The 26704-nt window shown below is 41.7% G+C and overlaps 1 protein-coding gene across 2 annotated transcripts in view; it reads left to right on the top strand.

Moving 5' to 3' along the window:
- slit2 (slit homolog 2) overlaps positions 1-26704 on the top strand; it is a 102122-nt gene that overhangs the window by 47500 nt on the left and 27918 nt on the right. For both annotated transcript variants that reach the window (XM_080464153.1, XM_080464152.1), the window contains exons 5-13: positions 12967-13038; positions 14268-14339; positions 15753-15824; positions 16126-16289; positions 16694-16832; positions 19271-19342; positions 19548-19619; positions 23096-23167; positions 23335-23478. In XM_080464153.1, coding sequence (XP_080320279.1) covers positions 12967-13038; positions 14268-14339; positions 15753-15824; positions 16126-16289; positions 16694-16832; positions 19271-19342; positions 19548-19619; positions 23096-23167; positions 23335-23478 — 879 coding nt within the window. The remainder of the gene's footprint in view (positions 1-12966; positions 13039-14267; positions 14340-15752; positions 15825-16125; positions 16290-16693; positions 16833-19270; positions 19343-19547; positions 19620-23095; positions 23168-23334; positions 23479-26704) is intronic.

The following is a 26704-nucleotide window of genomic DNA, read 5'->3' as shown; positions in this document are numbered from 1 at the left end:
ATGACAGCTTTCACATGCAAGTATGACACATACCAATATTTAACATCACCTCAACTTTGTTTATTAGACATTTTCTGTGTACTTGGTTATCAGCCCACAATGAGAAACTCACTCAATAGCCCACTGAGTATCAAAAGGTGATGTGAATATCACAGTTTGTATAAGACTTGGCCACAAATTAAAGCACTGGATTGTGAAATTGGAATTCTAAGTTTTTAATGAGATGATGAATGACTGTAATCATGTCTGTACTGAATATGTTTTTTAAAAAGTCATCCCATTTCCAAATTTACACATGTGATAGTGACAAAAAGCACCACATGATCAGAACCTACAGCAAGTCTGTCCATAGATTTATCACCTCGCCTCGCTGTCATCAAGCTGTTGTGTAAACAAAGAGAGACAAGATCAGACCGTGCTGCTGTGTGTGTGTGTGTGTGTGTGTGTGTGTGTGTGTGTGTGTGTGTGTGTGTGTGTGTGTGTGTGTGTGTGTGTGTGTGTGTGTGTGTGTGTGTGTGTGTGTGTGTGTGTGTGTGTGTGTGTGTGTGTGTGTGTGTGTGTGTGTGTGTGTGTGTGTGTGTGTCTGTGTGTGTGTGTGTGTGTGTGTGTGTGTGTCTTGTCATGGTGTGTAAACTGTGAATAATGACACCAGGGTGGGTAAGTCATCGGCACTGCTGTCTTTTGCTGCTCTACAAACACACGTGTTCACTTTTTATGCCTCTCTCCACTGATATGCGACCTAACCTCAGTCCAAACACACTCTCTCTGACCACAGGTCGTCACTTCCTCAACCCGACTGTCAATCACACACTAAATGTTGTTGAAGGGAAAGAAATACAACCCCTATGAATTATAGTTGTTATTTTGATGGCGGCTCTAGTTACAGTTGTTTTTTTGGTTTTTTTTCCACTGCATTTCGCTACAAAAACGTCTACGGGCTGTTATCTTTTAATAACGACTTAACAGCACAAATCAGACCAACACGACGCACATACAAGAAGGGGCTCAGCAAGTTCTCTGAAAGTAAAGAGGCTTTACTTTAAATCCAGTGGTTATGGTCGTGTAAGTGAGCTGGCCTGCAAGTATGACGGATGAATAGCACAAATGAATGATTGATGTACGAAAAGCCTGATGCAATGATGGAGCGATCAGGAGAACAGCACAACGGTTGATGGATGAAGCAAATTGTGGGGGAGAAAAATAGACGGAAAAGCTAAGTCTGAAAGTGACAAAGGATCGTTGGGTGCCAGATTGATACATCATCCAGCAGTGAGAGTTGGGTTTTCATATGGAAGGGAGGTAGAAAAAGAAAGGAGAGGAGGCTGTTTGCTGCTTCAGTTTATTGGGTCAAAGAGTTTGTGGCCCTTCAGGTCAAAGATGTGGGTGAAAAAGTTTCTGACCAGGCAAAGAATATGGACAACAAGGGGCGCACACACACACACACACACTCACACACACACACACACACACACACACACACACACACACACACACACACACACACACACACACACACACACACACACACACACACACACACACACACACACACACACACACACACACACACAGGCAGATACACAGGTTCATGCCCTGTCACGTTCTATTTATCTTTTCTATTTATTATTGTATGGCAACGTACAAGCCAATCAGGAAAAGGATATGATGTCACTCACCAAGCGTTTGTGGCAACCAAGTGGTCTGGCAAACTCGTCCAGTGGTGGTCATTTTTGCTGCGGTGTGTGCATCTGCGTCCACATCTCGTGTGTGTTTTGGACGCTCTTCCAGGCAAAGACTGCAGTAAATTTGGGTCATAGTGCTGTGCTGGTTTTAAAATTCATACACAGGAAAACACACACACACACACACACACACACACACGCACGCACGCACGCACGCACACACGCACACACACACACACACATATGCATTCGCAGACTATCTGTCATAGGCCGGGTGTAGGTGTTCGCTGGTGGGGTTATTGACTCGTAGAGACGCAGACAGCAGCGTGCAGCAAGCGAACACACTGCTATCGGAATACGATTAATACTGTCTGGCTGATGGATTAGACTCATTATACAGAGAGCAGGGCGAAGGAGTTTGGTGAAGAGAGGAAAAGATGTAGGAGAGAGGGGGACAGAGAGAGAGGCAGGGAGAGAGAGAGAGAGAGGGAGAGAGAGAGAGAGAGGCAGAGAGAGAGAGAGAGAGAGAGAGAGAGAGAGAGAGAAAGAGAAGAAAAAAAAGACCACGAGGATAGGAAAGGGAGCAAAGGGGCATCATCCTTTTTAAATCTGAGAGCTCCTTCAAGAGTCCTGATTGACACAAACGTCCTTCACGGTCACCTTCTCAATCATGTTCTTTGTGCTGATCACTTTTTTAAAGCTTCCAAGCTTACAGGCTCTGTATTGGACACATATACTGAAGACCAGAGGTGTGTAAGACAGACATGACAGGATAGACGTGACATGTATGTTAGATGAAGAATCTACTCAAATTCAGTCGCTCTTTGCTTAAAATATCAAATCAAGTGTACTCGATGTTTCTTCTGCTTACTCTGTGATTATATAAAAGAGCATCTCAAAAAAAAAAACAAGAGGTTGGCAGGCTAATTAACCATAGTGGGAGTCCAAAGTAAGAAATGCAAAATAAATGACAGTCATTGTCAGATTATGACAAATAGACGCTGTTGTGATCTGAAGCATAAGACATGTAGTTTCAACTTAAGTATTTCATTCAGCCACTTGGCAAGAGGTGATAAATGTGAGCCATCACAGTCTTTTTCTAGTTTATAGCCACTCCTCCCGGAGTGTGTTGGACAAGGTTTACCTCTGTCCAACAAATGGGAGACTTGCAACTAAACTCTTGGCCACATAAATACAGAATTATCACCCTGGGGGAACTAATCTCAGACTATCGAATAGACATTCTCAAGATGCATATTGGCCCCCCTATACAGTTCCATCACAGACACAAAGTGACAATAATGTGGTGGCAGCAATGTTAAAAGTCTTGGTCAGAAAAGATGGGTGGTTTGAGAGAAGTATGAAAGAAGCCTGAGACACCACTTGTCCTCCCATTTACAATGCAGTCCGTGGTTCCCTCCCAGGACCCGTCTTCATCTTTCGTCCAGTCAGAGAAACCCGATGACATTAGCAACTCTGAATTGACCTTCAGTAACACTCACAGACTCGGCATAAAAACAAACCAGTTTACTAGTGTTTGACAAGCGAATGGTTCCACAGTGTAAATACTACCCCGAGTTAGTTAGTTGGAACTGAAGACTTCAGATGAATTTTGAAACATTTCCCAAGTTGAGATGCCCTACAACAAGAAGTGGATATCGAACAACCTGACTGAGTGTCTTCTCAGACATTGTCCCATTGATATGTTCTCCAGTGTCTTCTAAACGTAAATCAATTCGCTCGGTTTGTAGTCACTTCTGGAAAAGAGCATTATCAACCACTATTGTCATTATTGTCACCAAACAGATCATTAAACTTATTAAGGTTGTACTGGCACATCTTTGCATTAAAGTGGTAAATTATCTCATAATAATGGTGTATTTTGATTGACTGAGTGGCATTAACGAGATCAGGCCTGTTACATAAATTAGGTACAATAAAATTATAGTATAATGTTGCCCAAGTAAACCCAAACATGTAACTGTCATAACCTGACTCCAGGCTTTCACAGAAATGGGAAGGAACCAGCTTGTCTAAAAAATACTAATTTAAACTCAAATTCCAGTCAATCAAAGAGAAGCCAAGTGAACGGAGTGTGGTTGTTTCTGTCACCAATAATAACACATGATGGATGGTTGTGAATGGTGTATTTGACATGTTGCTGCAAAGAACCAAACCAATGAAAACTGGATCCAAGCACTGTGATGTCCATTAGCTAGACCAACAGGAAGTTGGCCTTTTATATTTTTCCATTTGGCCCAGTTTCTCCAGGCTTGGCAAATCAGATGCTGAGGAACCCAAAAATTAGTAAATTACCATATTTGGTTTAAGGTGGGACCCTCATACTGAAGTAACTTCTACTGTGACTTAAATCATTTCCCATACATCCCTTAGAAGAAGAACACATACAGCAGGGTTAGGAAATCAGTGTAAGCATTTCGATCGATATGTAGTCTGATTCAAACGGTTACTAACCTACTCATGAATAAATGATAAGCAGGTTGGAGTGTTATGCTGAACACAGGATCAACTGAGGATCACTTGATCCTGTGTTCAACACAACACCGTATTGATTGAGTAATTGCATTGATTTTCTAATCCCAGCTGCTTGTGTCATTTTTCTTTTTCTAAGAAATATACGACAGATAATGCGTGTATTAGCCTGAGCTGCAGAAAAAAATAGAGCAGGATATCAGTAATAGTGGCCACAGCTGTCGCTTTCATGAATTTAATTGTTTGATGTAGCCGTGTCATTATATTTTACTTTGCTTCCAAAAAAAAGCATAAAAAAATATATATATATAAATCTTGTTATTGTTCCAGATTGCCATGTAGATGAGTTTTTCCACAGATGTGAGTTGATAGAGCGCAGGTGCACAGTCTGATGTGCTTTTCTATCAATGCAGCTCTCAGGCTAACTATCACCATCACATGGTCCCTCTTATTTACTGCTTCTCAGTCAGCCTCACGTGTAATTACTGCATTACTGCTGGCCACTGACTTTTTCCCTCCCGTGGCATGTGTGTGTAAATGCAACAGATGTATTTCTCACTCGTCTATAATTACATGTGTAAATATTTATGATGATGTCATGGTTTCCGAATGCTGTCTAATCCGTTTATCCATTCCCGGACTGGAAAGCAACGTAATCAGTCTGGTTTTTACACGTGTTCATACACACACTTAGATCCTCATTCCGGCATTTATTTCCAGCCTTGTTGTTTAACTTGTTACCCCCTTGAATAATTCAAAAGACAAAATAGACAACAACTGTTTAGTATGTTGCTTCCATAGCAACAAGTCTTACAATTGTTTGTACAAAGTTAAATAATGGGGTGCAAAGAAAATAAAAGAAAGAAACTGCAGGTCAGCATCCTTGAAAGTGGACTGTTAAAAAACAAAGAAACAAAAAAGCTGGTACGTTTTGCTGTGGTCAGCTTGTGTTGCTCAGCTTTATCTCCTTTACCCGTGAACCAATCACAGCATACGACATTTCAGTCAAATTAATGCTTGTTAGAAGGAAGATCTATTGACAGGTTGAAGGTCAAGATGGTGTGTGTACAGGACGGTCACTCTGTCTTAGCCAGTTAGCATTACTATACTATGGTTTACCCAGATAAAGTCCACTACTTGTGTTTGAACACCCCAAGTAATTTATTGACAAGTGAATTATTTCATGCGTTACTGGCAAAGACAGGGAGATTGGACTGGCTGTTTTCCCCCAATAAAAGATAGAAATGGTGAAGGTTAACAGACAATTGAAAGTATTTGATTACCTAATGACTTAGAGACTTCCATTCAAAAAACAATACATCTTTCATATACAACCTCCATTTCTCCTGATATACACTGGTTTTGTATACACGCGTTCTATAGTTTCCCATAGATTTACGTTATATTTAGCTCGTACTTAAATAAAATTATCAATAATTTAACTCTGCCCTCAACCCCGTTGGCTTTTGATGTTCTCCTCAAAATTAATTAAAACAAGGCAAAAAAAAAAAATGGCCACAAGCTACATGTGTGTTGGTGAATGACTTCAGGCTTTGTTAGGCGTCACCGAAAAACAGCTGGCAACTGAATGGAAAGCACAAAAGCTATTTATGTTGGAAATCAAGAAGCAGATGTTGCATTTCTAACAAACAATCATCCTGGCTACCCTCTCTGTTTCCGAAGTGTGAAGAAGGATTTTTATTAAGCAACAAAACTCTTTTGCTAATCAGAATAGAAGATTTCGAAGCTATTAGTCTGATGGCTTTTTTTTTTTTTCTTAAGCACTTCGCAACGTGACAAACTCTCTGAGGCGACACACTCTCACTCGTCATTTCTGGCAAAGTGCCACCATGAATGCCAGACAGACGCACTCACGCACACACAGGGGACATGCTCTCGGTCAAGTCAAAATGTCCCCCAGGTGTCCATCCTGGCCCGGTAACCATGACAACCGTCTTACCTGGCATTTAAAGTATGTGTGTGAGGCGTGATGGCGAATACGGGAGACGCACAATGAGATGGGAAGAGAGGCAGAAGAGGGACGGCTGCAGATCTGTCATTCACAGGCAAAGTCAATATTAGTTTAGACGAGAGCGACTGAAGTAGGAGGCTGAAAGACGAGGCTATCTGTGTGTGGGAGGGTGTGTGTGTGTGATTCTGCATAATAACTCGGTCTCTCAAAAGAGCATATAGGAAAGAATCATTTTGTTACTGGGTTATCCACACTCAGTTTTTAAGACTTATACTGGCCTCGACACACCTAAATGAAACCAGATTCCTCATTATTCCCAGGTGCCTGTCCCATTCCAGTGTCTTCAATAATCCTCTGCATTGTTTTTTGAAAGCTGACTCCCCTCCCTCTCCATTCTCTCCTCCGCTTCTTTCTGTTCTTTGGGAGTCCCTCTTCTCCCCTAATTGCTCTCAGAAGTGGGATCTTTGGGGGTCCACTAATGGAATTGAATTAGCTTTAGGTTACACACACACACACACACACACACACACACACACACACACACACACACACACACACACACACACACACAACAAATCCCAGTGTGACTTCCATCTCTCTCCAACCATCCCATCATCAGCACCCTTTGACTAAACCTGAAACTCACCTCTCCTTGCCCAAAGTCCTCGACTTGTCTTCCACATTCACAGTTTCTCTCTCTGCCCACCTCTTCCTTATTTTCTCTTCCTTTTTCCTATTTCCTTTTTGACTCTTTCCAGCTCCTACTTTGCCTATTCACACATTCTTATACTTAATAGGATTAAGGTCTCCGAAAGGGATTTGAACAAGATGATTAGTTTACTACACTGCCAACTGTGACTCATACCCTTGCACACACACACACACGCGTGCACGCATGCGCGCACACACGCACAACATGGGAACCCCCAGCTCATTGGACCAGGGTAAGAATCATGCGGCAGTAGGTCCCATACAAAAGAGATTCAGAAACTGTATTATAGTAGGTGAGAGTGTGTGTCTGTGTGAGTCCAGTGTGAAAGCAAAAGAGCAGGGAGGAGGGGGAAAGGATAAGGGGTCCATGGGTGAGAATTGAGTGCTGCTCTTTCATGCCCAGGTCTTCTTAGACACGCAGGGTGTCAAAAGCCCCTCTCAATGTGAAAAGACCCCTTTAGAAAAGGAGCACTAAGCTCTTAACACTGGAGACCTGACTCTGTCACACACACGCACGCACGCACGCATGTTGGGCCACCAGAGGTGAGAAAAACAGACAAAGATGAAGGTCAGATGATGTGGAAAATATGACAATCATCCAAAACTATTTTGGGGAAAGCGATGTGAGCCGCCTCAATCATTTTCATCTGACTTTTGTAAAGTGCTCGATCCACACCAGCATGCAACAACAGATAAACCTCGATGTGAGTTTTAGTCCTGTTTGGGTTGGCAAAAAACTGATTTGGGCATCTGGGAGAAGTGTAGGGAATTAAACTTCTGCTCTATATGATCATTTCTACCGTGTTTTTCTTAATGCAGCCAAACTGACAGCTTAGCCACCATCATCTGTTCATTTTTCTGTGCCAGTCATGGGATAAACACTGACAAGCAAGGCACTGAGATGCCGGCCAAATTACTATGAAGAATCCAATGTGGTCCATACACACATCTATACAGATATTTAAAATCAGTTACCACAGGGAGCACTGGAGGCCACAGAAATGTGGCTTGTTAACTCCCTACTGCTTATTCTCCTAACCACAGGGTATTTCATTGTTTTTAAAGAGCTCAAATTTTGCTGTCCACTCCAAAACCTGATGCCAGCTCTATTTTTTTTAGATTTATCGGCTCTGGAGAGCATGAGAGTGGAGACAACAGCGCAGTTTTTGGGTGTGAAATGAAACGGCTTAGTGTGGACCGAGGGAGGAAATATGGAGAATGATTTTCTATGGATTTGTCTCACTTCAGGCAGGTGTCAGAAAAAGGCCAATAGCAACAAGAAATGGTGGGGGTTGTAGGTTTTGAGTGCCTGTGTGCGTGCGTACTTGCGTGCGTGTGTGTGCGTGTGTGCTTGTTTTCATGTCACACTACGGACAGGTGAAAGCATGTTTTTGGTTCAGGCTATGCTGAGTCGATTAAGGTTAAGGTTAGATTTAAGATCAAGGCAAGTCATGGTTGCCCCAGTTTAGAGGGATTCTGCAGGGAATCAATGTAAGCGGTTGTATTGCCACTACAAAGGATAAAAGTATAGAATGGTGTGTGTCCGTGTGTGTATGTCCGAATCAGTTTTTCTCCTTTTCAGCTTTTCAGCTGTCTGCCTTGTCTTTGTGTGTTGAATTTCTGTGAGCTTGTGTGTGTCTTCGTATGAATAAATGTGTGTTCTGGCTTTCAGAAGGTTCCTCACTTAGCAGCATGATATAGTTCCTGTTTGGGTCAAATACTTCCGTCCTCTTCAAACAAAAGCATGCATGCGCACACACACACACACACACACACACACACACACACACACACACACACACACACACACACACACACACACACACACACACACACACACACACACACACACACACACACACACACACACAGGGCTCAGCAGGAGCCTCTTTTAATGAAGGTAACCTCCTGGTTTAGACTTCATAGCAGAGGTGAAGGGTTAAATCTTGGGGAAGTCCAAAAACAAGACCAATTTAGAAAAAAATAACAAGACTGAGAGATGGTTGAAAAGGAAAACGTGAAGGGAAAGGAAACTTAAGGAGAAAAAAGAAAGAAAGAGGTGCTGAAAACACTTCATTTAAGTTAAGATGAAATTGAATCAGGTGCTTTGGCGCCAAACTGGAGAAGAAAATCCACTCCTGAGTCTCTAAGAAGTCAATTTCCGAGTGAAAAAAAAACTTGCTCTCTCTCTCTCTCTCTCTCTCTCTCTCTCTCTCTCTCTCTCTCTCTCTCTCTCTCTCTCTCTCTCTCTCTCTGTCTGGTGGTCTCAGTGATGAATAGTTGAGAGTGGCCTTCTGCACTTCCTTAGGAATCCCACACTCTCCCAAACTGCCAATCATATGCGTTTGCGTGTACCATATACGTGTACATGTGTGTCTTAAAATGCTTGTGCATGCGTGTGGGCGTGTAAACTTACTGTTGTAGATCACAAGGACAGAAAAAAATGGAAAAATCAATTGTCAATCATCTCAGTGCTTCAGGAATAAATACACGTCACACACACACACACGTCACACACACACACACACACACACACACACACACACACACACACACACACACACACACACTTTACTCCAACTGCCCCTCATTCCTCTCTGGTGGTGTAGGACGCTGTATTTCCCCTAATGAACACGTCAAGTGAGCTTGTGAACGTATGGTCATTTTATAGTGAGATTTGTGTGTGGCCTAAACATAGAAGTGCAGACTGTCAAACTGTCAACTCCTCATATATGGGACACTTACACACTGATTTTTACATCCGATAGGCAGACGTAGAGGATACACGGCATAAGCTATACGGTCTTGTGCGAGTGTACGTGCGTGTCTGCATGTGTGTGTGTGTGGAAGGTTAAGTAGGCTTTTGGAGTATTTATTTGGTTTTAGAGTTCCAGTGGTTAAAGGAGCGTGGCTGTTTTCCAAACCCCCCTGGTCCTGTAAAAATAGTATCATGATACACTCTATTTGATTCAGACCAGCCAACGTCTATGTGTGCATGTCTGTGTGCGTGCGTGCGTGCGTGCGTGTACATGCGTACACACGTATTTGCATTGTGTGTGTAAAACAGCAAAGGTTAAACCTTTTTTTCATCTACTTTTGTTTGTCAAGTCTTATTTCAGGCTCATCCTGATTGATCTTGACATCAGAGCGTACTGAATGCACACGTCTGCAAGTGCACATGTGTGAATATGTCAAAGTGCAACTGGAAGTCAAAGACGTAAAATAGAATTTGATTTGCTTTTGTTGATCTTCTGGATTTGGCACACAAATCAAAAGAAGATGAAAACTATGTAAATCTCTGGTCAGCACTTTCAACTTCAAGTCATTTTTGTACACAGTTTCCCAAAGTCAACAAGCTGTTTTCAAATTGCTTTGCCTTATCAGTAGTCTAGTGGATCCCCATTGAGCAATTGTTCAAAACAGGTAAACACTAAAGAATTTGCACATAGTTGCTGCTTAAAAGTATAAGAAATTATCTTGGGTTTGAATAAATCAAATTAAAACTAAATGTTTTACAACCATTTTTGGGATTAAATCATGATTTCCCTTAAATGTTGAATTTTCAAAACAGTTTAACTCAGTTGAAAGTCATGAAGTGTGAACAGCAGTCAGTGTTTTCTATTTCCCAGCCAGGATTTTCTCTTTTTCTGTAAACCGAAAGACATTGGAAGATAATTTTCACTTTCTCTGGCATGAGATTCTGCACAGTTATATTGTTTAAGCTTATCTGATAAATGAGAAAATGATTTTAATGTGAAAATGTACTGTCTACATTTACAAACAATTCTTGAGAGTGGGTCATCTTCCAATGCCAAGGTTGGTGATTTGATCCTCCGTCTCACCCTGGCCATGTGTCAAAAGTGTCTTTCTGAGAGACAATGAGCCTCAAGATCCTAAAGGTGTGCGAGGACCTTGAATGGCAGCCGTGTGAGTAAACGTGAGCGTCTGTGTGATTGCGTAAGTAAATGGGTGAATTCTCCCCCCAACCGGTCAAGGCGGATGGCCGCCCTTCCAGAGTCTAGGGTCCGCCCCACGGTTTCTTCCTGAAGAGGGAGTTCTTATGAACGTCTCTCCATGCGAGGGAGTTTTTCCTGGCCACTGTTGCTTGTTACACCTGCTTGCTTTGGAAGGGTTTAGTTGGGTTCTGTTGTACTCTATCATTGTAAGAGCACTTTGAGATGTTTGTTGATGTGATTTAGCGCTTTACAAATAAAATTGAATTGAATTGAATTGAATGAGTAGTCATGTGAAGTGTGCAGAGAATAATCAAGTGGTCAATGTGCTATAGAAGTAAAGTCCTTTTACCATTGCATGCAGCCCGAGTTGCCAGGTAAAAAAAATAACCATTACCTAAACTGCTCTGACTGAAGTCATTTTTAGAGGCAACACACTGAGTGTGTATAAAATCTGTTTTAATCTCGTGACCTCGCAGAGTGATTCAGATTGATGGCCAACAGTACAACTACTAACATCTGTCCTCTTGCTAATAAGCAACAGTCACCAGAGAAAGTTTGTTTAAATTTTGCCTGTGTGCCCCTGCTGTCTCAGCCGTCCATCAAAACCACACGGCATCACAAACTCCCACCAGTTCCAAGGATAAAGAGGATTTTCAGGACATCAGGGCTACAAATGATAATCCTAAAAAACCTCCTCTGGATACAGCCAGTCAGTGTTGTTTTTTTTTTCAAACGCTTTCTGTGTTCTCGGTGGAAAATTACCATCTCAGATGCTGGTTCTACTAACAGCAGGTGGAGACCCGGGAGATGGATGATACCTGCAGTGCTGATTATACCATCACGACTGCAGGAATGTGTGGAATGTGGATGGGCATTAGCTTTTAGCCGATTAGCACGGTGGTAAGCCACAACTGGGGTCAAGAGCTGTAAGGTCAGTGGCTGCAGGTCAGGGTGTTCGTCTGGAAATTGAGTCTGTATTGGCTCCCAACCATGCACTCAGAAACCCTCAAAATCAAGTAGTCTGAGATTCTGTTAAGACGTCTGAGAGTTTGATTTTGCGTCGCTGACATCCCACACGCACTCTGGTTCAGACGCCTAAATTAATCCTCATATCTCTGTATTGTCTCACTTATGTATGTGCGCATGAATTGTGTGCACATCCTGTGGGCGTGCGCACTATAGAAAGCAAAGCAGTGATAGCATTTGTGTCACTTGGTGGCAGACTGCTTAGTAGATTCAGGCTGTGACACCTGTTCATATGTTTGTATGTATTTTTACTCGTGTGTTTGTGTGTGCATGCATGCGTGTGTAATAACCCAAATCTGTTTACGCAGTCATTATGGTGTTGAATTTTTTTTTTTTTAAGTTTTAAGGTCAGGCTAAGGTTATTGTTAGGCAAGTTGTAGTTACTGCTGAATTTACATTCAGCATGCAGGAAATGCCCTTAACAAGCAGTGTGTGTGTGTGTGTGTGTGTGTGTGTGTGTGTGTGTGTGTGTGTGTGTGTGTGTGTGTGTGTGTGTGTGTGTGTGTGTGTGTGTGTGTGTGTGTGTGTGTGTGTGTGTGCGTGCGCGCGTGCTGTATACATGTTTCCATTTTTCTTGAATTTTCTTTTACCATGTTTTGTGCTGCAGATTACTTAAAGTGGCTGAAAATTAAATCTCTGTAAACCCCAATGCCCAAACTCAGACACATACACATCCATCACTCACTCCTTAAAAGCAGAGGAGAGAGGGAGTGGTGGGGGCGAGGGAAAGATGAGTGGGAGTGATGAGAGGAGCAAGAGAAAACTCAGGAGAGGAGGTCACTAGTGCCCCCTACAGACTGGTGCTGCTTTTAAAGCTTGGTCTACCTGACTTGAATGGATTCTCAATGCAGTCAATTGAATTGCGTCTGACTCTTGATGCACGGACACTTCGAGAAATGAACAGAGACGTCTGATTATATTAGGAGAAAGGAGTTAGTCTGTGTGCAAGGAACTCAATTTTGCAGATGATCTGTCTTTCTCTGAAGTTCCCCCTGCTGCATTTGGTGATTACATCAAGTACTTGTGCCGCAAAGCAAGTGGCTCTGTGACAGATTTGCTTAACTCTCTACCACCTTTTTTCTGTGTTTCCCTTCTTATCCTTCTCTGCATCTTCCTTGCTGTTCAGAGACCTCAGCGAGAACCAGATTCAGGGGGTCCCACGGAAAGCCTTCAGGGGAGCGGTGGAAATCAAGAACCTGTAAGTAGAACTCCGGCAATACTTCCTTTGCATACATGTGTGGTTTGTTTGTGTGTGTGCACATGTATATGTGTACACAGTCATGCGTATGTGTGTGCACACCTATCATTTGCTTTTCAGCATGTTTGCAAATGTGCACACCGCCCATGTGCCTGTGCATCAATATTTCATTGTGTTAAATGTCATGTGCCTCCTGCTTGGTGTATTGACTGGCACCGCGGCTCGTTAGCAGCTCTGTGTGTGTGTGTGTGTGTGTGTGTGTGTGTGTGTGTGTGTGTGTGTGTGTGTGTGTGTGTGTGTGTGTGTGTGTGTGTGTGTGTGTGTGTGTGTGTGTGTGTGTGTGTGTGTGTGTGTGTGTGTGTGTGTGTGTTTATTGTTGTCACATCACTGACATTTCAGTGTTTGCTCTCTTCTTTGTTTTGCCTTGCTCAAAGTTATGATAATTGTAGGCCATTTTGCAGGTAAAGTAATTGCCCAGCGGTAATTCTATAAATATGGATTTTTGGGGGCTATTTCACAGCTTCCTGGATTATTTCCCCCACCAGATAATTTTTCAAATGCTTTGTAATTATTATAAAAGGACACGACTCTGTGTGTGTGTGTGTGTGTGTGTGTGTGTGTGTGTGTGTGTGTGTGTGTGTGTGTGTGTGTGTGTGTGTGTGTGTGCACGCCTATCCTAATGCCTGTGTGTGAGTGCATTAAAAATGCAGCTGACAGCACATGATTTACTGTCCTTATGTCTTAATTAAATTGTTTCAGCAAAACGATTCTGAGAAAGTGCAGGAAGAGAGAGGGGGGGGGGAGAGAAAGAGAGAGAGAGGCAGAGAGAAGGGGGAAAGAGGTAAAGACCGGCGCATACAAATTAGATGTCAGATAGAACAGAGAAGGAAACGGGAATGGATACAGAGATAAATACGTTCAGAAATGCATCTACAAAGAACAAAGAGCCCAGGAGACAGAACTACAAAAGAGGAAGTGAGTGAGTACGAGGGAGGCAGCAAGAGGTTGTTGATGAGTTGGCTTGGGGGCAGTTGATGCATTTCCTTCTGTAACTGGCTGTCTGACTTGAATTCCACCTGAAGACATACAATACTGTGGCATTGTCTGTCTTCAGGTGACACCCTCACATCTATATCTTCCTCCCCTTTTTTCTTTTCCTTTATTCTTTTGTGTGTGTGTGTGTATGTGTGCGTGTGTGTGTGTGTGTGTTTGTGTGTGTGTGAATGCAGCCAGTTGGACTACAACCACATCAGCTGTATTGAGGATGGAGCTTTCCGAGCGTTACGTGACCTGGAAGTGCTGTGAGTATCTGTTTTTTCAGTTGCCCCGCTAACAGCAGCAGAGCTTTGGTGAATGATGAACACCAACAGCAGTAGGATATGGAGCCGCTAATATCCTCGTTGACCTTTTAAAGACTGCATTTCCTGTGCAGCTCTTGGGGAGAAAAAAAAAAGGCACTCATATATTTTTAAGAGTGGCTCTAATGCCCGGTTCTGTGATATTGCTGCCATCATATGATTCATTTATAAGTCACCAAATCATTCGGGCAGCTTTCCTAAACTCACTTGTGCTCTCCTGACAATCCTGTTTATGTTTTCAATTAAAAAAAAAATTTTTTATCTACTACAAACAGCTTTGATTGCAAGCTGTTCCGTTTATACATTAAAAGAACTGAAATCAAAATTACAGATTTAGTTTTCTTTGCTGTCAAAGCACACAGTGTGTATTCACGGGGAGTGTTGTGTTACAATCAAAGTACCTTTTTTCTGTAAGAGCTATCACCAAATGTACCACAACTAATTGCTTCATGAATTAGAGCTCATTTACCACAGAAACTGTAGCACCTGTGTATCTGTAGTCTTAACAATTCAGGAGGGAGTAAAGGGATGAGGTTTTAAGCCTGTATCTAAAAAAAAAGGCGAGACAGTGGGCTCGGTTGGGTTTAATTAAATGTGATGGTTGATAAGGAAGGTAGTTTTCAGGTGATTTATGTGTGGCTAAACTGTAGTTAAAATACCCTGCTTCAAAAACATCCCCGTTAAAGTCTGGATTTTGCTGCGAGCAGAGTTATGAGGTGTTTCTTAATCGCAAGAGATATCCCAGTGGTAGGAGGGATTCAATCTGGTCGGTCCTGCAAAAGTCCTTCTAACATCCAGAGATTGCTCAAATCCAACAAGTAACAATTAACCTCAAACATATTTTTGTCCTCTTTGATTCAAAAGACTACTGGTGAATAAAATATATTTAAAAAAAATCAAAGTCCAAATCAGTCAAAAATATGTTCCAGAGTTCACTTGTGAAAGAGGACATTTTGGCCAAGCACCGACTGTTAGTTTGTAGAACTCACATATTGGTTGATTTTAAATTCATTTTAAGGAATGTGTTTTGGTGTGTGCATCGTGACATATGTTTAAAGAAAGGAGGCTTTGCGTCATGTGTCCTTTTGGAAAGGAGACTTTCCTTTATAGTATTCAGGACGATCCTTGAGATTGGATGAGTCTTTAATCTAAATGGGTTCTGATGAAACGTCCTGCATTTCTCCGGCCTTCAACTCAGGCTAAGTCAAAAAATAAATAGATAAATAAAAGGCTGCAGCTTATATATGTGACAATGCTTACTGTGCCATTTACTTGGTACAACACTGTTGTGTAAATATGGCAAACAATGAAATTATATTAATGTGTATCTTGTGTACTCTGCTCTTTTCTCTTCAGGACCCTCAACAATAACAACATTAGCCGACTGTCCGTGGCCAGTTTCAATCACATGCCGAAGCTCAGGACTTTGTAAGTGGAACAGCTGCATATTTGGCAAACATCATCACCCCGAGGGGAAGGACTCCTCTCATCCGTTCCCATTTGTATGGCTGATTGATTGATCCGTACTCTCTGTCCTCTACCCACCTTGCTCCTGTCTCACCTGTCATCGAATCTATTATGTCTCCTCTGATCCAAACCTCCCTCCCTCCCTCCCCCACTTGTATTCTCACTTGTCTGCCCCCTCCTCAACCTCCCAAATACTCCCCACATCCTCTCCTCCCTCCTCCATCCCCCTTGCCTCCCTGTCCTCTCCTCCTCTCTCACTCAGTCGTCTGCACTCCAACAACCTGCAGTGTGACTGCCACGTCGCCTGGCTGTCCGAGTGGCTGCGACAGCGCCCCCGCCTGGGTCTCTACACGCAGTGCATGGCCCCTCCACACTTGAGGGGGCACAATGTAGCCGAGGTGCAGAAGAAGGAGTTTGTGTGCACAGGTAGGCTGAATTTATTGTTTATTTGTTTGCATCCCTGTCTGGTTTGTAAGTTACCTCTGCTTGCTGTTTTATGGTGGCAAACTCCTCTTTTGCTTTGTCTCGTTTGCTTTTTCTTGCTTTGTTCTGCTCGTGCTTTTCAAGATGGGGAAGACAGTAAGTACTCTTCTTCCGTGGCATGGCTTGGCTATACTTTTCGAATGCTGTACCTACTATAATATAAATTGATCAATTTCTCTGTACAACACCAGCTTAAAAATAATATTGCAAATAGACCAGGCCACATCGTCTCTGCATTGTTTCTTTCTTCTACTGTATGAGTTCCAGCTCGCTTTGTCTTTGTTTTTTTTTCTCACCAGTCAGAATCTATTATCCATGGATAAAATTGGCCCTTTGTCTCTGTGTAGGTCACCAGTCATCATCGTATTCGTCCTGCAGTGTGTTACAGTGCCCGGAGTCCTGCACCTGCAGTAACAACATTGTGGACTGCAGAGGGAAGGGTCTGTCAGAAATACCCACCAACCTTCCTGAAACCATAACTGAGATGTAAGACAAGCATTTGTGCGCACTTTTTTTTTTTACACTGCATTCACACACAGAAAAAAATCATGCCTGCACACTTGGCGCGGTGATATTTCTCGTGCTCTTTCTCTGCGCGTCTCTCCATTTTCCCTCTTTGTCTCTTCTCACCATTCTGTTTCACTACTTATCTGGTGAAATAAAACCACACATCTGTGAAATGAGAAAGCGTGGTCATGCAGCTCTTCCCTGCTTAAGAAAATAATGAAAGAATGAGCAAAAAAGAATTGACAGATTAATCTGAGGGGAGAGACAGTTCATGTCACTACGTAAAGGAGGCAATCAGGACAAGAGAAAAGGATGAGAACTAGCAGATGTTCTTACATTGGGGGCATATGAAATCCCACAAAAGTTCTCAAATCAATCAAGGTTTCTATATAGATCACATAAAAAAAGGAACAAATGTTGCACAAAATTGTGTACAGATGTAAAAGACAATTTAACAACAAAGTTATAAACAACAAAGAATGACAAAACACTTAAAATGTGTTGAATGAAAGAATGAACTGTCACATTGGGCTAAAAGCCAATGAATAAAGGTCCATAAGATGTCATGTAAAAACAGGCAGTGGAGGAGCCGGCAGGACATTCATAGGCTGTCTGTTCCTAAGTTTAAGGGCTAGGACGGCAAAAGGTTGCATTAGTGTTTAAGTCTGGATTATAGAAATGTAGAGGCAACCTGTGAAAGGAGGTAAGGACTGGACTAATGTGCGCTCACTTGCTGCACTGTTGTGAAATGAAGGTCTGACTTATGCCAGCATAGAGACCATTACAAAAGTCCAGTCTGGAAGAAATAAAAGCATTTATGGCCCTATCCATAAAAGTAGAAGGGACCCTGGACAAGAACATCAGATAACAAAAAGGCACTTAACCATGGGGTTTACTGTTTATCCATTTTAAGATCACTGTCCATCAACACACCAAGATTTTTCATAGGAGATTGAACAAACTGCTGCAGGTAATCTTAAGTGATAGGAAGGGCGCCACCGCCACGACTATCAGGATTTTAGTTTTATAGTCATTCAGATTTTCAAAATAATAGATCCATTTAAGCTTTGAGCCACCTAAGCTCAAGACTCTCCATCAGCATGCATCAGGAGTTTCAATCTTTCAGTTTTAAAGGCAGACCAATTTACGTGTCATCTGCACAACAGTGGTTGTAACAACCAGCCATGAAGGAGGCCTGTAAAGTGTAAATACAAAAGATCCTAGAATAGACTCCTGAGGGACTCCACAAAATAGAGGTGCTGTGGAGGACCCAGCATCCCCAAGACTGGGTGAAAAACCTCAGACAAGTAAGAACCAGTGTAAAACTGTTCTTTTAGTCCCACTGGGATGCTCAAAACAAGAGGTATGAATAGTGTGGTCAACTGTATTGAAAGTAACTGTGTGGTCTAGAAACATAAGAATAACGGACTCAGTATTAGCGGTTTTTAAAAGTTTGTTTAAAAAAAAAAAAACGTTATATTTTTAACAGTACAAATTATGCTGCATATTCTCAACACCCTGATGACTTGGTTTAACTACAGACAGGAATTGATGCTCTGAACCGTTTTGCTGATCAGCCTTGCTTTGCTTTAGTCATGAAGAAACTCTTGAGTTGGATTTGCATTCATTTTGCCAAACTTGGCCCAAAATGTGATTTAACAAGATTATAAGACTTTGTTTAATTTTAGACTTGTCAAGAGAATTTTACTCTAGCGTGAATCTGATTTTATTGGACTTGTAATCATTTTAACTGAGGCAATACAGAAATTCAGACCTCAATGGGATTGTCTTAACTGCTGAGTTTGAGTGACTTGTCTGTCACTGACCTAGGACAGGATTCTTGGCTTGACCTGGATTAGTATTATTATTGCTCGAACTTGACATGGACTAGCTTTGACAAGCACTCAGCTTTAGTTCATTTTGACAAGACTCACAAACAGGCCTGATACCAGAACAGTACAGTTATAAAGTGTACTCTTTAGATGTAATGCCTCCAGTTGGTGGCTCAACATGTGAAATGTTCGCAAAATGGCTGTTTTGGCCTGTTTTCTCTTCCACTTGCCCCCTCCTTCTCTTCCTCCTCCTCTCCTTCACCCTTCCTGGCCGGGCTTGACTGATTTGGCAATGATTGACGCAGAGTCAGACTGGCACTTAATGGACCGCTGCCCAGATAGTTCAGGGTTTGTGCGCTTGTGTGTTTGTGTGTCTGTCTCACTGTACACATGTTACGGAGGGCAGAGGATCAGAGAAATGTGACAAACCTTGGCATTGGTCTTCAAAGCGCCTTATCTGGAAATGTTCCCCTCAGCCAGAGCCTCCGGGAACGAGCAGCAGTCGAGAATACGTCGGCGATAGCTCTGTGATAGGGGAATGGTAACGTCGCCCTTCAATGGTCTGTTTTGTATGTTTGGTTCCAGACGACTGGAGCAGAACGCCATCAAGGTGATCCCAGCCGGGGCCTTTTCTCCCTATAAGAAGCTGCGCAGGATGTGAGTAGATGAGGAGATATGTATATATTCTGCACCCTGTCAACCATTTACAAAAACGTTCACATCCTGTTCCTTTTGCGCCTTTTGCGTTGACCCCCTTGTTTCTCTTTTTGTGTTTCTCTCCCTCTGCTCCTCTAATATTCGCCGTTTTATATATTTCTTTTTTACGTCTTTTTTTTTTAAATTGCTCGTCTGGTTTTCACAGAGACTTAAGTAACAACCAGATATCAGAGCTGGCCTCGGACGCCTTCCAGGGGCTGCGCTCCCTCAACTCTCTGTGAGTATTGCGTGGTATTTTTCCATTTAAGACGTGTGCAGAAAACACAAGACACACTGCTGTGAGTGCACTTTGGAGAGTCAGTAATTCTGTCACAACACAACACAGTTGGATGTTTTCAAGTGTGATTTCAATTCAGTCAAACAGTTCACAATTTCAAGATGTCAGAACTTAACATGACCACAACAATATGAGGGAGAAAAGTGACAAACCTAAACATTTATACAATCAGACATGCTGAACACAGGAGCCTAGTTTAGCCAATTATCAATCCATCAGTTCATTATGTTTTGATGTTGGAGTGTCACGCTACTGGCAAATTCAGCACATACTTCTGACAAGTCAAAGGTCCAGCCAAACAGTCTGAGCAACCGAATTTAATGGAAACCCCTCATTACACAGAGAAATTACAGCTCCTACAGAAGGTGCAACTTCAGCTAAGAAATAAGTCTGCCTACAAGATGCGATCAGCAAGCTACAGGACCACGCCTTTGAAAATAGAAAAACATAGCAGATTTAGGTTTTTCTCCCTCCGATCTCTCCCAAGGTGTCAAAGCGGTTATTTCAGTTCAACTTCATCTTGGGGAAAGATGAAGCCAAATCTGCCGGGTTAAGGGGAAGGTGACAATTGTTTGTTGTCACGGTGAAGCACCAAACTGTGCAAAATGCTTATTTGACATAGAGCAGAGGTCGCATTGCATTTTTGTGCAATATGGTGCTTCATCATGGCAACTTGCCTACTCACAGTGCCTCGAAAACATGTGATCTTTTTGGCCCGTGCCAACACAGTCATTGCTCCTATTCCCCCTGACTCCCTACATTTGGCTCCTTGTGACTCTTTTTCCCTTCCCCAAGATGAAGTTCAAGCTGAAGGGATGTCACTTTGACACCATGGAAGAGATCCAGAGCGAATCACAGATGGTGCTTGACACTCACTTGGAAGAAAATGACAAAAAGTCTTCCATTGAGCGTTCCAAGCATGGCAGGAGCACTGCGAACGGTTTGTCGCTGCACCAAGCGACTACTTTGGAGGAGATTGCAGCAAGTCTTAAATCCGCTACATTTTTCCTTTTTAAAGGTGCATTCCTGGACTTTTTTATCAGACCATGTGTTGTGTAGTTGTTGGCGACATTTTCTATAATAACAATTTACCATTTGCCAACCAAATCTGAGCAATGCTGATTGCCCTTTCATAGCTTATTGGTCTCTCTGGACTGAGCAGATCTGCAAACCTTTGAATTTCTCAGTGTTATTTAATAGTGTGCATGGAGCTTCTATAAGCAGGTTTGAAACCCACAATGCAGTTTAGTCCCATTCATCAATTATACTTACTCCTACAAAATACCCTCAGTGTAAGGTTTTGATCAAGATTTAATTTTGCAAATCATTTTTTTCTTCTGTCTTATCATTAACAGCGTAGTTTTTGCTGGGTTCAATCTAAGAAAATGGGAAATCTATAAATTGTCTTACAATTATCAAACATTGAACCTGTTCAAAATAAAACAACACCATTTTATCAGACATTTTTACCCACATTTTTGATTTTAAAAAATGTCAATGTCGTCTCACTGGCCTTATCTGCAGCCTCAATCTCAGGTCAACCCCTCTGCGTTGCGTGTGAAGCTTTGTGAAGAAAGACGGAGAGGGAGTGAGGCATGTAGAGTTATTTCATGAAGTAGTTATATTAAGGTCTCGTCTCTCCAAAGTCAATAATTCATAAATGCTGAATTGCTGAATGGAGAATTCTGCCACCTCATTACACATGCACCACAGAGAGAATGGGGCACACAGATTCATGCTGACACACCACATACAGTATGGCGATCACATTAGGCTGCTCAGTGTGCACATTGTGTGTTGGTGTTTGGTCAGAGCGGTTGTAAATGAGCCATCAGTTACATCTCTACATGCGTGTGCTTGGATGCACAGAGCAGCACACGGGTCAGGCATAAATGAAGCGCTCGCTGCCCACGCCGTGTGTGTCCCCGATGTCAGGTCTCCCGGGGACTTCCACTCAGCACAATGAAATAAAAGACAATCTAAAACACATGTTTCCAAGTCTGCTTGAATATACACAACAAGTGAGTGTGGCGAGTAAAGATGACTGATAACTCCTCGGCGCCTTTATGTGTGTGTGTGCGTGCGTGCGTGCGTGTGAAGCGATGGCAGTCTCAGTCTTGACCTGTTTGTTTATCTGATGTGTTTATTTAAAGCTTTTCTCTGAAAAAAGCAGGAATTCCTGAGACTGCAGCTGCAGCCAGATTTCAGATTTAGAGACTTGTTATATTTTTTCAGCCAAAGTGTCGACACACAGGCACAAAGTCAGACTCGTACTGGTTGTGGTTTATTGAGATAATGTAGAATTCTGCTCTTCTTCTTTTTTTCATTCGCATTCAATATTTAGTAAGTCCGTCAATATTGATGTGTGTTACAGTAATGAGAAGCTCATTTTATAAATGGGTGATATGTCGTTTCGGTTTTCTGTTCGTTTTTTAAATGTTCTCAATATTATAAACAGCCTTGGATAGCGTTCTGAAAAAGCGTTCTCGAATAAACGAGCGGTTCACCTAAAATATGCATCACATCCTAACACGTCACCTCTCCACTGCTTTTCACCTCAGGCGATAAAATTTGAACCCGTCAATTCAGTCAGGTAATCATGAATCAATAACCATGTATGAATCCAAATAAACAAATCTCTGAAGTAAATAGTGAGTTTCAATTCAGTATGGAAAATTACAGAAGAACTGATTAAAATATAAGTGGTTCTTAATTGTAGTGTTTGTAATTCTCCCTAATGTATTATAAAAAATGTTGTTGGTAGCAATAGCTAATTGATGTATTTATGTTTAAATGTTGTGTTTTCTTTGTTTTGGATCTTGTGTATGCTTTGGGGCTTCAGATGAAATCCTTCTCATGAAAATGACCCAACAAAGTCACTTGGTCTGTTTTAAAGTTTGATGTCAGGTTGTGTACATTCAAAATGTAATTCCAGAAGAGCTGCATTGCTGACATGTTGGAAAAAGAGTTGACGACCTTTTCCACTTACTGACCGGGATATTTGTCGTTCTGAGAAATCCCTCATGCCTCCAGCTTTGAATTACAACTTTCACCAAAGGCAGCATTAAATTGATGTCTGTGACAATGGGACATGAGTGCACCATTTATCCGCCACACATTGTCAAAGGACGTATTTTTGTGCTACAAACATAAGATCAAGAGTCAGCTTCATATGGCAGACACACTTTCCCATACAGCATACAGGAAATGTTTTTTTTTTAGAAAAACCCAAAGAAGATATATTGTGTGCATAAAGAAACCCTTGATAAGAACCAGCTGCCAGGAGGAACTGAGGGAAGTGAGAATAGGTTTAACCGTCACTACAGTGAGAAGTGTTAATATTAATGGTATTACTCGATGATACTGTACGTGTGGCCTGACTCATGACTTATTAATGTAGTGTTTGTTCTCTGCAGGGTACTATATGGGAACAAGATCACTGAGATTTCCAAAGGACTGTTTGAGGGATTGTTTTCTCTGCAGCTTCTGTGAGTAAACACACACACACACACATGCAAGGTTTGCAGCCAAGAGCTCACATCTGTCTGTCATTTATATTCAGCTGAAATGTTCTTATCTAAAACATTGTCGTCAGAGTTATAGACATTATGATTGAAGGCCATCGTCACTGACCCGCCCCCTTTCTTTGTTTCAGGTTACTGAATGCCAACAAGATTGCGTGTCTGCGTGTAGATGCATTTCAGGACCTTCACAACCTCAATCTGCTGTCACTGTATGACAACAAACTCCAGACCATCGCCAAGGGGACCTTTTCCTCACTGAGAGCCATACAAACGCTGTATGTACACACACACACACACACACACACACACACACACACACACACACACAGAAATAAATAAAATGTAAAAGTTTCAGTTGGCCAGCATCTGAACCGACCGAGTAACTGCTGCCGTAAACAAAAATCAATTACATTTCTGGATGAGCTCTGCAGGGAAGAAAAAAAACTCCTTCTAAAGGAAAACACACAAATGTAAGTGTGAAGCAACTTTTGTTTGATTTGTTGTTCCTACTTGTTAACGAAGATATTTCTCAGCAAACAGTTGGATTTGCTGCCGTTTTTTTTTTAAATTAGTCTCCTTTTAATCCAAATGAAGTATTTAGTCTCACTGTGGTGTCCTGAAAGCTGCACAGTCATCCTGTAACTTGTGCACACAGATTAAAAGAGGCCAGGTTTTATACAATATACACAAGGAGACTAACTTGGCGCCTCTGTCACTTCTTATCATTGCGATGGAGTGAAGACAGAGTGAAGACGGAGTGATTTGTAAATTCATGAATCTGCATGCTCTGAAGGAAGACAAATGTTGATCCCAATTTTTCAAGAGAAAACTGAATTTGAACAGTGATGAGCTTTCAGGTAAATTAGGAGTCTCTCGCCTGTATGAAAAACTACTGGAAGCATTCAGTCAATGATACAGATGAAACAGAAGAAAACATATAATATAAGTACTAAATTATAATCCAGTTAAACCGTCTAACCATGTATAGCATTTCGTAGCAGATTATCAGATGGTTTATTACAGTGTTTTAAATCAATAATAAAGAGACTAATCCTTTATGAAAGCATGGTTTACACCTTGTACTACCTTCGGGTAACAGGAATCTGTTTGATTTTAGATGAGAACACTGGAGTTTTTCTTGACTTTCTTGAATCAACTATATGTTGTGCATAACGTTGCATGCATGCAATTAAATGGATTTCCTGTTAAAGACAAAAGCGGTCTAAACATTCTTGTTGAGCTATGCTCAGAGAGAAACAGACAGCTCTGAAAGACAAAAACCCACCAGCCAGCAAGACTACATTTTATTTCCTGATTCTCCCTCATGCTTTCAGGCAGACGTTATAAAATGTCCCTGACGAGACGAAATCGTTACTAAAAATTCTTTATTCCCTCTGCTGTCAGGCTGCTTAACACAGACAAAATGATTCTTTAATGACTCAGTTGTTTCTCTCTTATCATCATTGACTATTTATTGCCTCTTGATGTCTCATTTATAGCCTGTTTATTATAGCTTTCCATGCCTTTCACACATTTAAGGATTTGTCAGACTACATTTGTAACGTCGTAACTTCCTCAAATATTTGAGCATTTTAACTGCAGCGATTGGCAGTTGTCTGCTGTTGATGAGGATTATGTATATAAACTGCAGTCTGCGATGAAAGTGCTCATAAGGGATAAATAAAGTTGTCTGAACTGAACTGAACTGAACTAAAGTAAGAAACTAAAAGATGCTCTGATGTGACTCATCTTCTATAAGAAAGTTACTTTAAGCTCACCCACATTCACGGTATATTACCATATTTATTATTGTTGCTGTGCAGTTGTGCGTTACATTAATGCTATTTTTCAATAATAAGTATGAACAGTGCACTGGAAGTGAATGAATTGCCCACATCTCCTCCTTCACTGCTGCAAATGTGTCAGCTGTTGCATTTTTCATTAATTTGTTTGACTTTCTGTTAGGCTGTGGTCTCATTTCTATGTTTATCTCTGCACATGTCTGTGTGAGCGTATCTGGATATACTACGTAGCGTACAACAGAGGAATATTAAGTTGTACATTTATAGTACAAACTGATGCTGGCAGATGTACATCCTGTACATGTGAAATGTTCACGAGACTGCCTGTCAATCTTTAGTTTGCAGCAGCTGGTAACACAAGAACAAACTCATAAATAAACTCATTACACCGACTGAATTCAACTGATTTTAGATTGCAGTTATACAAAATTGTTGTTCATAGAGAAACTACATAAAGAATACCAAATAGAGGACTATAGGGATATTTACTGACATTCAAAGCTCTGACTGTTGTCATACTTGCATTGTTGTTATAGACACAAGCAGCTTATTATTATATCTAGTTACATAGCGAGAGGACAGCCATGCGTAATGCAGCACTATGGATGCGCTGGTACGGCCATGCGCTGGGAACAGACAACCTGGTCACCCACCGCTGCCAGCTCTAGTGACTGAGGACACAAGACAAGGTCCACTCAGCCTTTTCACAAGTCCCTGCTGGAATTTTTATTTTATACATTTAATAGACAGATAAAACTCCATTATCAGGTTCATCTCCGCTGTGGTCTCCACCAACTCTGTCTCCTTCCCTCTCCGACACTCTGCCACACACGCTGACCGTCACAACAATGGGGGCTGTTTTGGTGTCAAGACGTGGGCTCGGTGTGCCCTGGGCCCCATGATGGTGTCATGTCACTCTCCTCTGGCCTCCACCTTCAGCCCAGACCACTTCTTCTCCACCTCCTGCAGTCACAGATCTCTCTGTGGCTCTCACACCATTTACAGCGGTGACGACGTGCTGCAGATCACTTGTTTTTTCTTTTATTAGTGAAGCCACTGCTGTGACCTCCACCTCCCCCGTGACTATTTCACTCTAAAAAACTATGACTATTTCACTAAAATTCCTTTTCCTCATCTTTTCTGCCAGGATTTAGCGTCAAATGCCATCAATCAGCAGACTGATTGAGATGCTAAAATGCCTTTGACGAGGCACTTTGTATTTACCATTTATGGTGGAATGTGGTTGTATTGAGGGCGGGATATGAACTGCACAACCTTCCAGGTGGACTGTGATCTGTAAACGGAGAGTGCGTGCAGACGTGTGTACGCACGATTGTACTGATTCTAATATTTTTTGGCAGATGCAATTTTCGGCTTTTGAGCAAATGTTCACATTTAGTTGGAATCCTACACAATGTTTTTTAGATGAGGGCCCCTGGTCACTGAGCTGATTTTTCGCAGAAGCATTAAAACTGTTGTCCTAACAGTTACTATTCCAATAAATTCATGTTTAATGGGAGATGAGCAACTCATTAATCCTGAACTAAATCATAACTACGTCATGAATAATTCCACTTTTACTCACATCTGCATTAATATGTTAATTTCAAAAGCATTATATATCGTCTTTCTCTAAATAACTGATGTATGTTTATCTAAATGAGAGAATCACAGCTGTGTGGCAGCGACACTACAATAA

This window comes from Lipophrys pholis, assembly GCF_963383615.2.
Source record: "Lipophrys pholis genome assembly, chromosome: 5".
Taxonomy (NCBI): Eukaryota; Metazoa; Chordata; class Actinopteri; order Blenniiformes; family Blenniidae; genus Lipophrys; species Lipophrys pholis.
The sequence above is the reverse complement of the archived record's forward strand: the minus strand, read 5'-3'. Positions and strand labels throughout refer to the sequence as shown.